Source organism: Rhamphochromis longiceps, linkage group LG8 (genome assembly GCF_057381845.1).
Source record: "Rhamphochromis longiceps isolate RC_006_pf linkage group LG8, R_longiceps_female_GT1.1, whole genome shotgun sequence".
NCBI classification, from domain to species: domain Eukaryota; kingdom Metazoa; phylum Chordata; class Actinopteri; order Cichliformes; family Cichlidae; genus Rhamphochromis; species Rhamphochromis longiceps.
The window spans coordinates 12,233,732-12,250,620 of NC_140564.1; the positions used below are offsets into that span (position 1 = coordinate 12,233,732).

The 16,889-nt window shown below is 40.0% G+C and overlaps 2 protein-coding genes across 3 annotated transcripts in view; both read left to right on the forward strand.

Annotated features, from left to right (window-relative positions):
• The first annotated feature begins 457 nt into the window (after positions 1–457).
• On the forward strand, positions 458–7,508 carry LOC146663160 (PI-PLC X domain-containing protein 1-like). Of its 2 annotated transcripts, XM_085415757.1 has the most exons (8): positions 458–577; positions 696–801; positions 1,947–2,071; positions 2,166–2,297; positions 2,657–2,821; positions 2,963–3,146; positions 3,347–3,600; positions 7,181–7,508. In XM_085415757.1, exons 2-7 carry the CDS (start codon positions 696–698, stop codon positions 3,574–3,576), a joined length of 942 nt encoding a protein of 313 aa, XP_085271883.1. In that variant the 5' UTR covers positions 458–577; the 3' UTR covers positions 3,577–3,600; positions 7,181–7,508. The 2 variants fall into 2 exon arrangements, with proteins under 2 accessions (XP_085271883.1, XP_085271882.1); XM_085415756.1 differs by lacking the exon at positions 7,181–7,508 and having other exon boundaries at positions 3,347–3,604.
• A 252-nt stretch (positions 7,509–7,760) lies between these two features.
• spata20 (spermatogenesis associated 20) overlaps positions 7,761–16,889 on the forward strand; it is an 82,615-nt gene continuing 73,486 nt past the window's right edge. The window contains exons 1-11 of the mRNA XM_085415755.1: positions 7,761–8,063; positions 9,039–9,167; positions 9,258–9,322; positions 9,408–9,562; positions 9,655–9,798; positions 9,976–10,177; positions 10,294–10,424; positions 11,534–11,638; positions 12,716–12,790; positions 14,149–14,361; positions 14,564–14,756. Coding sequence (XP_085271881.1) covers positions 7,867–8,063; positions 9,039–9,167; positions 9,258–9,322; positions 9,408–9,562; positions 9,655–9,798; positions 9,976–10,177; positions 10,294–10,424; positions 11,534–11,638; positions 12,716–12,790; positions 14,149–14,361; positions 14,564–14,756 — 1,609 coding nt within the window. The 5' untranslated portion in view covers positions 7,761–7,866. The remainder of the gene's footprint in view (positions 8,064–9,038; positions 9,168–9,257; positions 9,323–9,407; positions 9,563–9,654; positions 9,799–9,975; positions 10,178–10,293; positions 10,425–11,533; positions 11,639–12,715; positions 12,791–14,148; positions 14,362–14,563; positions 14,757–16,889) is intronic.

The window sequence follows — 16,889 nt, forward strand, 5'->3', positions numbered from 1 at the left end:
TCAGCATGTCTATCAAAAAAATTTAAATATTGTTACTGATGTCTGTCCTGCAGGTAATGATCTCTTTTCTGAACAGTTTGTAATGGTACTCTTGATAAATATGCACCCTGCAAACCTTTTTAGTACAAAAAAGTGTTTCAGCCCTTGGTTTTTTTCTCAATAATTTCCAGAGATCTTATTGCTAGAGACATCGGTTAAACTTATCAACGAACTCATCAAACAAGTGCCTTAGTTTACTTTTTTGAGTGCAGACTGAAATCCACTACTGAAGTCTGCACTAATATCAGAATTAAAAGTGTAGTGAAAGCCTTTGTTTTTTTCCTAGTGAATACTGAGGGTATGAGGAAGCTTCATTGGGGCGTTATATCTTGTTGATCAAACATTCCTTGTTTTGATTGCATCCTTGCAAAACCGGTAAGACAGCTGACGTTTTAACTCTTACAACATAACAATGAAGTCCTTCTGAGGAGCAGTGACAAAGCTAAGCCTCTGATTGTCTGACTGTGTCAGTTTGTGTACACTGTCAAATCTGAAGGAATAACGAAGTAAACTACAGCTGGTGCATGACTTTGGCAGGGTAAGTGTTAATTCTTAAAACTTGTGACCTTTATGTTTGTGCTTAATGTGTTCACTGTTGCCTAGAACCACTGAATTTCTAAGAGACTCTCCCGTAAGTTTAAAAATGTTTTGTGTAGATGTCTGCAAAGAAAGGGAATATAAAGATCGCGAACTACACTGACTGGATGTCACAACTACCATCTGAACTTTGGACAATTCCTCTCTTCAAACTAGCCATACCAGGTAAATGTATACAGTGCAACTGTGTCCAACATCAAACACAGCATGTACAGTGTGTCAAATCGGACCATTTTGTTAACAGAAATACTTTTCTGCAATCTACACTGCAGATTTTTTTGGGGCACCTCCAATAGCATTTAGTGGTAGCATTTATTCAGTCAGAATTCAAACAAACAAAATGAATGAAAAAGGTTGTGGTTTCTGCTGCATTTGTTAATTAATTTGTTAATTATTTGCAAGAAATACAGTAGTTGTACTTGGCTAGTGCGGAGACTGTACCCAAATGGCAGTGTTGTGGAAATGACAGTCTTCACTAGTGGGGATAGTTACAAAGCTTTCTTCGTTATGAATTAGCGTTACATGTTTCTATTGAACATTTGAAGATAAAAAAAAAACAGAAACTCTTGTAGAGGACATAAAGTCAGAGATAGAAACGACAAGGAGCAGGTGCATCTAGTACAGGTAGAGCTGCCGCAAAACCCCACAGAGCTCAGCAGCCAGCGCAACAAATTTTGGATCCTTGGCTTTTAGTTAGCAGCTAGCATTAGCAGCACATGCATCCAATGTGAAAGGACCTTTAATTAACCTTTAACCTTTAAAGTAATAATGGTATTTCTAACCACTGATATACCACAACTTTATCCTTTCAACAGCTACTGAAATTTAGGGGACCTAGTTTCTATCGGATATTTATATAGAGATCTTCCAGCTTCAAACTGTATTACCCTTCAAGGACCTGCAGTTCAAAAAAGCGCCCCTCCACAGCCAAACCCATCTGTTCTCTGATTGGATTGTTAAATTTGTGATTGACATGACAATGACCAATCAGATGAAAGGAAGAAAACTAGGGTCAAAATTTGTACTAGTAACTTGAAACTTGAGTGCAGAGTTTCACTTGTATGTTTTGGCTAAGTCCACACACAAATGTTTTTATGCACACACAAATTCTTTTTACACATACAAATCCTGATTTACAAGTACAAAATATTTATGACCATAATTTGTGCCCATACACATTACATTTAAAAGAGGACTATAGAGCTACATGAGAAAAAAAATCCCATAAATACACCATAAAAAAACAACTCCCAAATCTGTACAGCATTTTAAAACAACATTGGTAAGGCATTTGTGTGTTTCATTCGTAGGAAGCCATGACTCTGTGAGTTATGATTTGGATGCCAGCTCTGCTATTATAGAGCCTGACAATCTAAAACGATTCAGCTGGATTTATTGCTTACGCAGAATAGTACGAACATGGGGAATGACCCAGGTAAGGGGAGTTTCTGACCTGCCGCTATCAAATTTATAGGTGAACGTAACAAACAGAGAATGGAATGTTTGACTGATGTTGGTTTTTATCACAGGAATACAACATCACAATGCAACTGGAAGCAGGAGTTCGCTACTTTGACTTGAGGATCGCTCGCAAACGTAATGACCACCATCCCACTAGGCTTTACTTTTACCATGGGCTGTACACAAGCACTGATGTTGAGGTAATAATAAGCATATTATGTAAAAGTACAAGACTATATATACCAAAGTACAAGACTAAAATATCAAATTTTTTGATATAAAAATAACTGAACTTTTAGCAGATTTTTTTTAACTTAAGAAGACCTTTACTAAGCTTTAGGCAAGACCTGTTTTAAAACTAGTTCAAGTTTTAAAATATGACCAAAGGTAAATAAACACAGGTGTTACTGATTTCCTTTATGAAGTGTCTGTTCTATTTTGGTAATTAGCCTTAGTTAATGTGATTTATAACACATGTGCTCACTTACTGTGTCATGAAGGAACCCTATAAAGAAGATTTCTTTTATCTAATGCCAGCTAATTTTCCCATTGAGTTCAGACTGTTCTCGGGGAAATATATGCCTGGACAGTGGCCCATCCTAAAGAAGTCATCATCCTGGCTTTTTCAAACTTCAATGGTTTTGAGAAAAACATTAAAGATAAACTTCACAACCATCTTATCGGCTTCATTAAGACCATGTTTGGAAGCACACTCGTCCCCCCGGTAGTGTACAGTTTTTCTTCTTTTTAAAAAAATGTATTCATTTATTCTTAGATCAGTAGGTCAAATAAGTCTCATTATTGAAGTACTTACTGTAACCTTTGCTTATAGTTTCAAAATAAGATATTCATTATCTTACAACAGGGCATCCCCACACTGCAGAACTGCTGGGACCAAGGCAAAAATGTCATAGTTTCATATGACTATCCAGCAAACTACCATCCTGAAATGTGGAAAAAAATAACTTATTACTACGCCAATAGCATGGACCGTGCACAAGTTAAATCAAAAATATCTGAAGCCTTGGGAAAGGAAAAGACTTCCAATTGTGAGTTTTCTCAACTATGCCATGTTATAGACAGCAAGTTATAGACAGCAAGACATTCATCTTTGGTGATCAAAAAACAATATTACTTGGGATGTAAATATCCAAAATAACATCTATTCAGAGAGAAAAAAGTTTTAAACAGCCAGGTTATACACAATATAATTTGAGATAATTACTAAGCTTCAACTTGTTCCCCACAGATTTCTTTGTATGTGGTTTGAACATGACTCTTCCAGCAGATCATAGGATACTCATCTACATCCTTCGTCTCTGCGACAGTTTCCCCAACGTTATTAGGAGGGGTCTGCCTAAGCTCCTGAAATGGCTGAAGCAGCAATCAGGTGTGAACATCGTTGCCTCAGACTTGGCAACTCGCAAGGACTTTGTGTCAACAGTTGTTGAGCTCAATTCTGCACTAATGAAACCATAACTGAAAAAGTATTGTGTTTCTTTAGTTTGAATATCGTTAGCTTGATAGCATAATTGCATAAGTCATTTTTTTGTGTTTTCGGAAAACAAGAAAAAACTAATTTTCTAAATATCACATGCATATTTTTAATTGATATTTTCACAGAACATTTAAGTATATGTGAGGAAAAGTATGGAAAAAGAACAAAACCCAACATCATTTCTTTTGTCTAATAAAAGTGACTTAGGCAGATTATGCCTATGACTTAGGCAGTTTTTCTTCAAACTATAAAATGAACATGACATACTATAATGTAACCATAACACACTGTAACTTTTCAATTTTAATCACAAAATGGCAGCTAGAGTAAGGAGACTTACTCACTTCACCTCACCCACCCATTAATTTGCAGAGGAGGCCTGTAGGCTCATAAAAGAGGTGTGCGTGTGTCTATGTGTGTTTGTATCTGTCTGTGTGTGTTTGTCTCTCTCTTCTCTCTCTTTCTCTTCGTGTGCGGGTGTGTGTGTGTGTGCGTGCGTGTGTGTGTGTGTGTGTGTGTGTGCGTGCGTGTGTGTGTGTGTACTATTTGGTAGGCTATGTATACTACTGATGAGGAAGATCATCATAGTACTTGTGGGCCACTCTTGGTAGTACATTTTTCATTGACTGTAAGTCACTGTATTTCCTCAGGGTGATGGGCAACTGAGCAGGAAAGAGTGGGATCCACTTGAATGGCTTGTTGTCGGGTATGCTGATGCGCCGAGGCAGGTCTTCCCAGTCAGATTCAAAATCCAGCTTGTACCTGATCCGTCCATCAGTCAAGTACTGCAAAGCCCGGAGGTCATGGACTGTGGGGTCCCCAACTTTTTTGCCGGGTCGAATATTGGTGACATAGGTGCCAGATAACTTCATGAAGTCATTGTGGTATAGTTGAGTCACCCTGTATGGGGATGGATTAATGCGTGCAGCCTCAAAGATGACAACGTAATCTCGTGGAGTGTAAACGTCTTGCACAATGCGCCGTTCAATTAGACTGTGCATGGAGTCACACTCCATCTGTGTGTGGCCTGCAACTAGAAATTTCTGCTCAATGCTGACACCATGCTTCATGGCCAGGTAAAGGTAGGCGTTGCTGATGGTAGCACACCGGTTCTGATACCCGCAGCCATCACTCCAGACAATGACTTTCTCAATGTTTCTGTTGGCCTGTAGGACAGACTCAAAGTGGTTGGACTGCAGATGTGCAAAAACCTCACTGCTGAGGGAGCCTTCATGTTCTTCCCAAGCATAACAGTACCCATCTCTGTTGTTCATGCTGAAGCAGGTAAAGTTGTGCATCTGTAATTTAGTTTTGTAGTACATTGTACTTGCTTTTGTCTGGGGGCAAAGAAGAACGCGTTGAAGGTCCATTGTCCACACTGAAAGTGTGTCACTGGATTCATTTTTGTCTGCAGCCTTTTCAGCTTGAGCCTGACTCTTCAATCTCAAGTGTGTAGCAAGAGCATCCTCATCTGTATTTCCTACCTTGGCGCTTACACAGATGTCACATTGGTCTTTTTTTGGAATGAACACAGAGTAATCCTGCTCTCCAAAAACCTTCCGAAAGTATGTCTCACTCACAGCACGCTTTCCATTCTCATTGGCAGCATTCTGGTATTCCTTGTGAAGCTCTCTCAAAACTGTTCCTGGCTCCAGGAACTTCTTGTTCTGATAAGAGGGAACCTGGCGGCAGTAATGGGATGGGACTGTAGGTATTCCAGAGAGCCACTCTTTCAGGAAGGCCTGGTCTCCATCTGATATTGGCATATGAGGACCAGTCTTGTTGATCTTGGGGTTGGGCTGGGTATGAGTGTTGGGTTTCATGCCTGCAGTTAACCATGATCCAATGGTTCTCAGGGCAATACCAAGTGTGGAACAGAAAAGATTTTTGCACACAGGTATTTTGCATCTATCTGAGAGTTGCAGGTGGTATAGCAGAGATGTTGTTCTCCTTGAATCAACACCACCTTTCTTCTGTTTTATGGGCACATTTTCAACAACAGTCTGGATATACACCTTGCGTGTCTCCCAGGAAGGCATGGACCAGAAATTGTTGAAGATTCCTCTTCTCTCAACTTCAGTCAGTAGCTCACAACTTCTTTTCGTTGACTTGAAGCAGTGCTGTGATGTGCATGGTGGGCCCATGGCCTTTGGTGGTCTCTCCTGTCCCATTGTATTCTTGTAATTCTCTCCCTTCAGACGCTTTTCTTTGATGACATTTTACTTCCACGTATGGGGCAGTGGACGCTTGTGACGAACAGCAGAAGTGCTGGGGGTTGGACTGGCTTCCTCTTCCTCTGCTTCCACCTCCCCTCCTTCCTCTTCCTCCCCTTCATCTTCGTCTCCTTCCCCTTTCTTTTCCTCTCCTTCATCTTCCTCTCCTTCTCCTTCCTTTTCCTCTCCTTCCCCTTCCTTTTCTTCTCCTTCATCTTCGTCTCCTTCCCCTTTCTTTTCCTCTCCTTCATCTTCCTCTCCTTCTCCTTCCTTTTCCTCTCCTTCCCCTTCCTTTTCTTCTCCTTCATCTTCCTCTCCTTCCCCTTTCTTTTCCTCTCCTTCATCTTCCTCTCCTTCCTCTGGCTGCTTATCAGTCTGTTGCCCCATATCAACATAATTTCCTCCTTCTCCCTCATCTATATCCACCAACTCCTCTAAGTTCACATCAACTTCCTTTCCTGATGATACAACAGAAAATAAAATGCTGTTGAAGTATCTTAAAATGGTAAATCAAGATGACATCTAAATCTACTTGTGTAGTCAAAATGTCTGCTATGTAAAAAAAAAAAAAAAATCAATTTGTACTATTAATATCAAATCAAATCAATTTATTTTTGTATAGCCCAAAATCACAACAACAGTCGCCTCAAAGGGCTACATGAATATTACTGGCAATAGAGTTCAACCAGTATCAGTCATTTGAACACAGTCAATATAAAGTCCAATTTAACAATTAACAATGAACCCAGGGCGTCCCCCGTCCTTAGACTCTCCTCCTAATAAAAAGCAAATGTTTGAAACATAATATAATTTGCAAACTTGCTGAAAATGCTCAAATTGCCTTTGAAATTGCCAAAGATTTACTCTGGTAGCATGCTGCTGTTAGCTAGCTGCTAGCTTGTACTACATTACTATGCTAATGCTACACTACTAACGCTAATGTTAGCTAGCCATCATACTTTGTTTGCAACAAAAAAGTAATCTTTTAACATGGTCATAACCTCTTTGATTGAATGAAAATACATTTAGTGACCAAAAAACTAAAAAAATATGAACTTTTACCAGATGTAAATGAATCAAAAAGAAGAGCAAGGGCTTCACTTGCGGTCAACCTCTTCTTCTTATCAGCCATTTTGCATACATCAAAACTGCCTAAGTCAAATTGATTGTAGCAAAACTGCCTAAGTCCAATGGTAAAACTGCCTAAGTCAAATGAATGACTTAGGCAAGTATGTTTTTTGACTCTTATGAGTGTTGTGATTGGCCAATGACATAGGCAGACGGACAGGATGATGCAGCAGTGGTAGGGGAGTAAAGTTAGGCAAAAATCTCAGTTTGACCAAAAAATGACTTAGGCACTTATGCTATGAAGCTAACGATATGACGGTGTGTGTGTGTTTTATTCTTTAAACCATAGATAACTCATCGGTTCATTGAAAAGATATAAATATTGTACAGTTACTAGAGGCTTAAATATTTTGCTTGTACATAAGTATTGTATTGCTTTTTTAAATAAACAATAAATTGTTTTTAAATTTTTATTTAATGTGTCAAATACAAAAACAAACACATTTTGTGTTGTATAAATTCAAGACTAATAACAATTAATAAAATAAAAAATGTGTAGAAAAATAAGCATATGAACAGGGTGTAATATTAAATTATAAGCCACATACACAAGGAGGTAGGAAAAAAGTGCAGATATATATTTTATCTCACATATCCAATGCAATGCGAAGATGGTTTATAATATATTAGAATTTGTGTTTTATTTCCTTTAGGTAATGTAAAGATTTTATATTTAATTTAAATTCGTTTACGAAAATAACAAACTTGGGAGAAGACGTTACTGCACAGTTTGTCATTTTTATTTTGTATCACCAAAACAAATACATTATCTCCTGTGATCCCCACTCCTGCTTTGTTGTCGCGCCTCCATCTGTCAAGTGAGGGTATTGCAAAAAAAAGTGTTTAACTCATGCCTGGAAGTTTTGACTGCTGTCTCTTCACAAACTAGCTAACGTTAGCTTGCTAAAGTGACGCACTTGGTGGATTAGGATGTTAAGACTAGCATGGCGTCGGTCGGCGTCCAAACATAGCCGCGCGGGACCTACATGCGTGTTAACTACAGCTTATTCGGGAGCGTATAGTCCACAGCAGAAATCACAGGGTGACTTAAGGTGTTTCAGACAAATTCCCCACCCACCAAGCGACAGGTCACCGCTCCTCCATCCCCGGGCGGCCTGCTACCTCAGGTAACGCTGCCTCAGCTAATGTGTAGCTAATGCTAGCTGTACGTAAACACTGCTTTGACATTTTACAGCAAGCATAGCGGGCTTAGCATAAAAGTCACGACCTGTTGTATTATGATACGGTTGTTGCTTGTGGCACAATAGCACTAACGAGTGTCGAACCACACCATACTCCCATATAAAATCATTCATATTAATATGTCCCTAAGGCTAACTCGTGGCCAGAGACATTCCCCCGTAGGGGCAAACATTTGATTAAAATCATAATGCCACGCATTTCAATTCGGTGTAAGTACAAAGGCTGACAATATGTTTTGGTTTCTATTAACTGGTTAGCTTTTCTTGCTGGTTTCTTGGTAACTCATCGACCACCCTCCGCTAACGATGAAAATTCTAGCATTGTGCTTCTAAGTTACACGTGAAAAATCACGCACATATGTGCAGCTTTTCCACCCGAATTCAACAAAAATGACTCATAAAGTGAAAGCTGTTTGTTGACGTTTTCCGGGGTATGAACTTTTATTTTTTAGCTAAGTCATAATAAATTGGAGAATATTCAAATGGAATTCGCCACGGCTGCCAGTCTGGACTAACAGCTGCTTGACAGCTATTGCAGCTTTAATGAGCTGCTGAACAAGCTTGTACAGCCCCAGAAACGCTCAAGAATTGTAATTAGAAAAAATTAACCTATCAATATTAGTATATTATTTTATATATTCTTTTGTCGATATACTACACAGGGTATTGACAGTGTTTCTGTAAGGAACGGGTATGTATAGAGAAATTTGAACTGAATGTTGTAGCTGTATTTTTATCGTATTACTCAAGGGTAACACAATGACATCCTGGGGCTGGCTTAACATTGTGTAAGGTATTTAGTCACTGTATTTGGGCCCACACCGAGGCAGCAACATCAAGATTGCTCTGTTTTGCTAATAAGAATCAGGATCCACATTCATAAGCATCTTGTGTGTCCAGTCCATCTGTCTTCATGAGTATGGCGTCAGGGAGTGAAGGGCCATCATCCACTTCTCACAAACACTCCAACAGGTTAGCTAAGGAGAGGTCACCATACCTGCTACAACATGCGCACAACCCTGTCGACTGGTGAGTGCTTTTTAAACTTCAGATGGACATACTTTCTGAAAGCACGGCCAAATGCCACGTTTTGTTTTTCTTTTTTCCTTTTTTGGTCAGGTATCCATGGGGGAAGGATGCTTTTGACAAAGCAAAGAATGAAGACAAACCCATCTTTTTATCCGGTAAGAGTTAAAAAAAAATCTCCGAGACATAGATTACAGATATCTGGATCACTACATTAAGAATTTTCTTTTGCTTGACCTCCAGTGGGCTATTCCACATGCCATTGGTGCCATGTTATGGAGAGGGAGTCCTTCGAGGACGAGGAAATTGGCAAAATCCTTAGTGAAAACTTCATCTGCATCAAGCTAGACAGAGAAGAGAGGCCTGATGTGGATAAGGTCTACATGACCTTTGTGCAGGTTTGTATACATTTACATTTTCACATGAAAATCTCTTTCAGCTTCACTCTGCTAGTGCCCCTTTATAATTTTTGCCTGGGAATTATTTCCAGGCAACAAGTGGAGGTGGTGGTTGGCCTATGAGTGTGTGGTTGACTCCTGAACTTCGACCTTTCATTGGAGGCACCTACTTCCCTCCCAGAGACCGTGGAGGTAGACCTGGGTTCAAGACGGTCCTCACCAGAATCATAGATCAGGTAGTAAAACTTCAAGAATTAGGGAACATTATTATATCAGATTTCATGCATTGTTAGTGGGGATGAAAAAAAGTCGTTAAAGAGATTTAAATTATATTTTTGTTTGTTCTCTTTACCCTCCTGTGCTGTCTCTGTGGAAGTGTATGAATGACATAAAGTATGACTTGTGTTCTAAAGTGGCAGAATAATCGTCCTGCTTTGGAGTCCAGTGGGGAGAGGATCATTGAGGCCCTGAAAAAAGGCACAACCATCACTGCAAACGCAGGCCAAAGTCCTCCACTGGCTCCAGACGTGGCTAATCGCTGCTTCCAGCAGCTCGCCCATTCCTATGAGGAAGAGTATGGAGGCTTTAGAGACGCTCCAAAGTTCCCCTCACCAGGTCGACATGAGCCCAAGTGGTCAGCTCTGTAGCTTTAAGGCCTGTAGAAAATTCTTTATTTGACTACCTGACAGCAAGTCTTTTCCTGTTTCTCTCTCTTGCCTATGCATCTGTAGTGAATCTGATGTTCCTCATGTCCTATTGGACTGTGAATCGCTCCACATCGGAAGGGGTCGAGGCTCTCCAGATGGCCTTGCACACGCTTCGCATGATGGCACTGGGAGGCATCCATGACCACATTGCACAGGTATAAACAAACCAAACTAGTGTTGTAATTCAGGGTTTTTCTTTCTTGTTGTTGTTGTTTTTTTTTTGTAACAGGATTATGAATGGCAAAGTATTGTAAAAAAATTGATATATGAATAAATATTAAACACAGAAAAACAAAATTCAAACCACCAGGTTGAGTGGTAAAGATTCATGAAAAATAAGGAGTAAATTAACTGTCAGAAAAATTTATAAATTAACCCTAAATTCTGGCTGACAGGGCAGATGCTTTTAGTTCAGCTGATGCTCAGCTGATACAGTTTGTGACACTGGCAGCTGTCATGTAGCTTGTCCCCACCATTTCTGCTGACTCTGCATGCTGCTTTGCAACCCAACTCTACCCTGGCTCAACCTTTTTCTAGCATAATTAATGCCACATCCAATGTCCTTGAGGCCTGCTCTGTTCTGTGAGGTCTGCAGCATAACGTACTATATACAAGTATCCATAACATAAAATATTAGAAGCCTCTCATGAAAAACATCCACAGGTCTCTTTCAATCCATTCCATTTTATGATCATTTTAAATTCACTAGTAGAAACTGGCATGTTTAAGTTTAGGTGTGTTTTAATAAAACGCTGTTTTTCCCACATCTGTCAGAACTCATCAAAAAAGCAGTCTTAAAAGGGCATTTGTGCTCGAACAGACAAGGATACCAAGACAACCTGGAAGTTTACCCAGAAAACCAAAATATGTTAGTGCTATTTTGTGCATGTGGTCAGTGATGCCCAACCCATCAAATCATACAGAATGCAGTGGCGAGTCATAGAGATGCATGACAGACTGAATCAAAACTGTAGAGGAAAGCTCTTACAAAGGGCATTTTGTACGGTTAGGACATTTTATTCATCAAGTAACAAGAAAATTAAATAAAAAGTTGTCAGAATGTTGTCAGAAGTGGTGCTTCTCTAATGTGCAAGCCTGGTTTGTTCATGTCAGACACAAAAACACATAGATGTACTCTTGGTCTCTTTAATATAATCGTGTTTTTAGTTCAAGTCAGATATACTTATGTTGTAGTACTGATACTTTCAACTAATTTTAGTGAGTAAAATTAAGCAGCCTCCCTCTTTATGTCTCTTTATCTCAGGGTTTTCATCGTTACTCCACAGACTCCTCCTGGCATGTTCCTCACTTTGAGAAGATGTTGTACGACCAGGCTCAGCTGGCTGTTGCCTACATAACAGCTTCCCAGGTGTGTGCAATTGTCTCTGTGTGGCTGTTTGTGTATCTGACAGTGTAATTAGCTCTGATCTTTCTCTCTTGTCTGCATAATTAATGTTACCCCCCAACCTAAAATCTCCAGCATAAGAGATGGCAAACATTTACTTTGTTTCAGAGTCAAATCAAACACTCACAGTGACAACACATGTGCTGTTATTGTGAGGCTTATTGTTTGGGCAATGGCCTACCAGAACATATTCTGTAATTTTACACATTTATTTCTTACAGTTTGAGCCCAAAGAGTTGTGATAACAGATTTCTTTCATCATCATTTATTTATTTATCTAGCACTTTAAAAACACACCTGGTAGACCAAAGTGCTGTACAATACTAATATGCACATAGTAATAAAACCAGACATAGCAAGAAAAAAAAAAAAATTAATTAATGCGGCAAATGCGCCATCTCTCACTTTATGACATCTGGGATAGGGTCAGGCGCCCTGTGACCCAGAATTGAATAAGAAATGGATGAATTTCTTAAACTACGCAGTAATTTTGATGATCACTATCAAGGGCAGCAGTGATTAAACATCTAGTCATCTCAAGTGGTTTCACACATCGCTAATATAGTACAGTAAAAAAAGTATTGTAGATGTAATGCTGGAATTTTTTTTGCTTCCTCAAAGTCTGTATCAACATAGGTCCTAAAAATCCAGGAGTGGTCAGACTGTACTTTGTAACTTTCATTTTATTTATTTAGCCCTCAGTCAAAATGACTGTACTCTACTGTTTTTAGTACATCACTTCAAACACTTGACAGTGTTTTTCACTGCAGTGGGCAGCACTGAGTTATGATGCAGCAAACAACTTAAGAATCTGAATGCCATAGTTTTCAGTTTTCCCGTGAGTGCTTGCTGGGCTGGCCTGCTTTTAAGTCAGAGACTGAAAAACAAACCCTAATTAGGACACAAACATACAAACTCAAACAAATAGAACTCTCATTGCATACTGCACAGACCACTCCACGTGACAGTACCTGTGAGGTCATGTTAAGGTTAAATCATGTTGCTTTGGGAGGTGACTTGTGTGCGTTTCTGTTTTTCCAGGTTTCAGGTGAGCAGTTTTTTGCAGAAGTGGCTAAGGATGTACTGCTTTACGTCTCCAGAGACCTGAGCGACAAGGTGAGTCTGCCATTTCTGTGTGCACAACTGCTGTGTTGTTTTTGTGGTAATGGGAACTTCACCGTCATTGTGATGGTTTTGTAAATCAGCAAATAAAGAAACTATTTCACAAGAAATAGTTTCTTTTGGCTGCTTCTTTGGCATGAAGGGTCATCACAGCAGGTAACTTTAAAGGTTTAGTTTGGCAGAGCTTTTATACCGGATGTCCTTCCTGATATAACCCCAAAGAGGATTTATGTTTCCAGCTGAGCAAATGTGTAAACCCCTACACTGTGGAGCTAAGGGAGATATTTATGACACTAACCATGTTTATCTTTCTACAGTCCCAAAAAACTTTTTGGGGATTTTCTTACCTGCATGATTGAGCATGTGTCAAGACATCTTTCACAGACTTGGAGAATCAATGCACAGGCATATTAAAGCCAACACTGTATTAAGTTCCTTTCTATGGATTCTTTTTGTTCATGCATCCTCAAGGTCACAAGGTGGGACCCCGTTGATGAATAGCCTCTTAAACTCTTGCTTCTCGTCTAAGGGTCAAGCCTTTTTTCCCCCCCTTTTGTTAAATGAGGCGACAGAAGTGAATTGGGCACACAATTAAAACCAGACTTGTTGCAATAATAATATTCCCTAAGATTTATTATGCAATTACAGGCTAATGAATTGGTGCTGCAAAGATCATTTTCTACAGACTTCATGCTGCTTTTTTGTAATACAGTGGGTGGGATCTTCCCACAGTGAGGGAGACTCCGTGATTGTCCTCAGGCTAAATTACTGGAGTACTTTTTTACTTCAGCTGGTTCCCTGTGAGCTGTGTGGGTCCCAGTGATCTTCAGTCTCTGTATTTCCTTTTTAACTACCTGAAGCTTGATTTATCTTGCATCATAGGGGTTGAAATTAATTGAGAGTCATTATGTGTTTTTTACAGTAGATCTATTAACACCCTGTTAAACTTTGTGGTTGGCAAATCTCTGTGTTTCCCAACCACATTAATAGGCCAGTTATGATCTTAAAAAAGTGCAGTAGCAGTGCAGTGTTTAAGTCTTCATTTTAGGAAAAGGATGCTAAACCGTCCTGCTTTTCCTCCAACCAACTGCCGCGGTTTTAGGTTTTCATGTGTTTTTACTTTCCGAAGCTTTCCGAATTAATGCGTTTGTGAAATTTCAGTGTCTAAAATAATTTTTTCATGTTCTCAGATAGTTGTTTTTCATCATCATGTCACAGCAACAGAAAGAGTGTCGTGAATACTGTTGCATGTTTCTCAACTGATCTACAACAGTGCATTTTGTCTCTCGTCCTTAAAAAGCACCTCTCCCTCCTCCTGCCCTCTCTGTGTGTTTGTGCGTTCTCTGAAACAGTCTGGGGGCTTCTACAGTGCAGAGGATGCAGACTCTGTCCCGGCTTCGGGGGGACCAGAAAAGCGAGAGGGGGCTTTCTGCGTGTGGACAGCCTCTGAAGTCCGGGAGCTCTTACCAGACGTGGTGGAGGGCACCGCTGGTAATGCTACGCTGGCTGACATCTTTATGCATCACTATGGGGTCAAAGAGCAAGGCAATGTTGCTCCAGAACAGGTACTTTTGTTCTAGTTGTGTTGGTCTTGCTCAATGAATGAAAGTGAATATGCACAGAATGATAATGGTTTATTATACTTCAGTCACAGAGGACTTTAAGGTGACTTGATAGTGTCAGTAACCATTAACATGAAAAATGCTGCAGTCAGTGTGGATCAGTATGTGTGAACACCCTCTTATTCCCTGTACTGTGTGTTGCCAGGACCCCCACGGGGAGCTGCAGGGCCACAATGTGCTGATCGTGCGTTATTCAGTCGAGTTAACAGCTGCTCGCTTTGGCATCACTGTCGAGAAAGTCAATGAGCTCCTGGCCTCTGCCAGAGCCAAAATGGCCGTAGTGAGAAAGAGTCGGCCACGCCCTCATCTGGACACCAAGATGTTGGCCTCCTGGAATGGTAAAGTTTACACTACAGCACTGAAATGGTCACTTCCAGTCATTCAAATGGCTCTTAGGCTCAGCATCATTGATTTTTCTGTTTAATAGATGAGTAATCGTAATGAGTGACAGCAGTAATAGGGCTTGATGATATGAACAAAAACATTTGAGGGTGAATGGTGCAGCTTTATATATATTAAGGCCACTGAGTGTTAAAAATGTATGCAAATTTATAGGGAACAAAAGACCACTAAAAACACACGTTCACTTTAGTCAAGGAACTATATCGCTTTACTTTTCAGGTTTAGGTAGGGAAGAAATTCACATTTTCCATTTTCTGGAATCAATAACTCATGAGGAGCGTTTTTAGAACTCCAACAGCACCTTTTTCAATCATTTTATTCAGGACGTCAACAGACCACAAGTTCTTTTTTATTAAAACGAGGCAGACCTGGAGCAATAATACACATTAATAAGTCATATGTAGCTGACTGTGAGAGGAATGTGCTGCGACCGTCTACAGAGTGCAACACTCAGCTGTGTTAGCTTTGCACTCATACAGTGAAGTGTCACTGAAATCACTTTATCCTTTTTGGGCACACTACAAGTCTTTGTTTGTGAAAACCTGTTCCTGTTTTCTTTTTTTTTTAATCAATTCAATTATATTTATATAGAATAGAATAGCCCTTTATTGTTAATGTACACATACAACGAAATTGTGGGTGCTCCACACCAACTGTGCTGGAGCAAAATCTAAACTGTACACAGCAGGAATAAATAGCAAACAGGAGAAATATATACAATCAAGAGGGATTTATACAAAACAAGAGAAAGGCACACAATAGAGAACAAAATAGTTGCAAAGTGCTTGGATGTAGAGCAAAGAAAAGACTGCATGTGAGAATGGCCCAGGGGAAGAAGCTGTTTGTAAGTCTGGAGGTGCGGGAGGGCAGCGGGGCAGGAAATTGGTGGTCGGGGTGCACCTATGATAGATCTGGTTTTCCTGAGATGGGAGGAGCTGGTGATGGGCTCAAAGGGTGGCAGAGGGCAGCCAGTGATTTTTTTGAGGTGGTGTTAATTACCCTCTGTACAGCCTTCCTGATCTCTTTTGTGGCCCCTGGGTACTAAACAGCCAGGCAGCAGGAGAGCATGCTCTCCACTAAGGAGCAGTATATAGCTGTCAACTCAAAACAGTCCCCTGAAGGATCTTTATATTGTAAAGTAAAGAAGCTACGAATAATAGAGAATAAAGCAAGAATCAGACGACCCTCTGCGAACAAGCACTTTGGCGACAGTGGGAAGGAAAAACTCAATTTTAACCAGAAGAAACCTCTGGCAAAACCAGGGTCAGTGAAGGGCGGCCATCTGCTGTGACTGGCTGGGAGTAGGGGAGGAAGATGGGACAAAAGACAGACTGAAAGTGAGCCACAGATTAGTAATAACTAATGATTAAATGCAGAGCATTATTGGAGCACTATGAGCTCTGTAAGATAAGATGAGAAATAATTAGAAATTCATTTAGTAACTTCCTGTTCTCATAAATTTGCCTAAATATGGTCATTTTTTGGACGATAGAAAATTTACTCCCTTCTCAGCCCCCCTCTTTAGTCCTTTAATCTTTTTTTTTTTTGTACCTTAAATGGACCAAACACTCCTAGAGTGGTGATACTCAATACATATGTCTGCATTTTGTACAAAACCAAATTTGAGATATCAGAAGTAATTTTGCCTGTTTAGCTGGGGATAGATAATTTTATCTGAAGTAAGGCTGGCTGAGGTTGTGATCCACGGTCAGTTTGTTTTCTTCAGTAGATGCCAGTGACAGAAACTCAAACAGACAGCACACAGCACAGAAACTATAGCCATGTACTGCTGAGGACACAGTCAGCGCCAACATGGATTTCAGCCACAAAAAGGGATCAATATCTGTTTAAGTGTACTTTATGTTTAGGACATTTCCAGGCTTTTACCTGAAGAGAAGGCGGTGCACTCAGTCAGACTCCATTGACAAAACGGTTAGTTATGTCTATAACTTCTGTTCCCTGAAGGAGAGGAACGAGGTACAACACATAAGTATGGGATATCACGCCCTCGCGTGTCCTGGCTGAAGAAACCTTTATTCACGCCTTTACGGCAGATGACGTGTGATGAC

What these genes read in the sequence shown, in the direction of transcription:
- LOC146663160 (XM_085415757.1), top strand. Translation starts at nt 696, where the DNA reads ATGTCTGCAAAGAAAGGGAATATAAAGATCGCGAACTACACTGACTGG. An exon ending in ACACAAGCACTGATGTTGAG is followed by an intron (nt 2,298 to 2,656) that starts GTAATAATAAGC and finishes CATTGAGTTCAG; the next exon opens with ACTGTTCTCGGGGAAATATA. An exon ending in AAAGGAAAAGACTTCCAATT is followed by an intron (nt 3,147 to 3,346) that starts GTGAGTTTTCTC and finishes TGTTCCCCACAG; the next exon opens with ATTTCTTTGTATGTGGTTTG.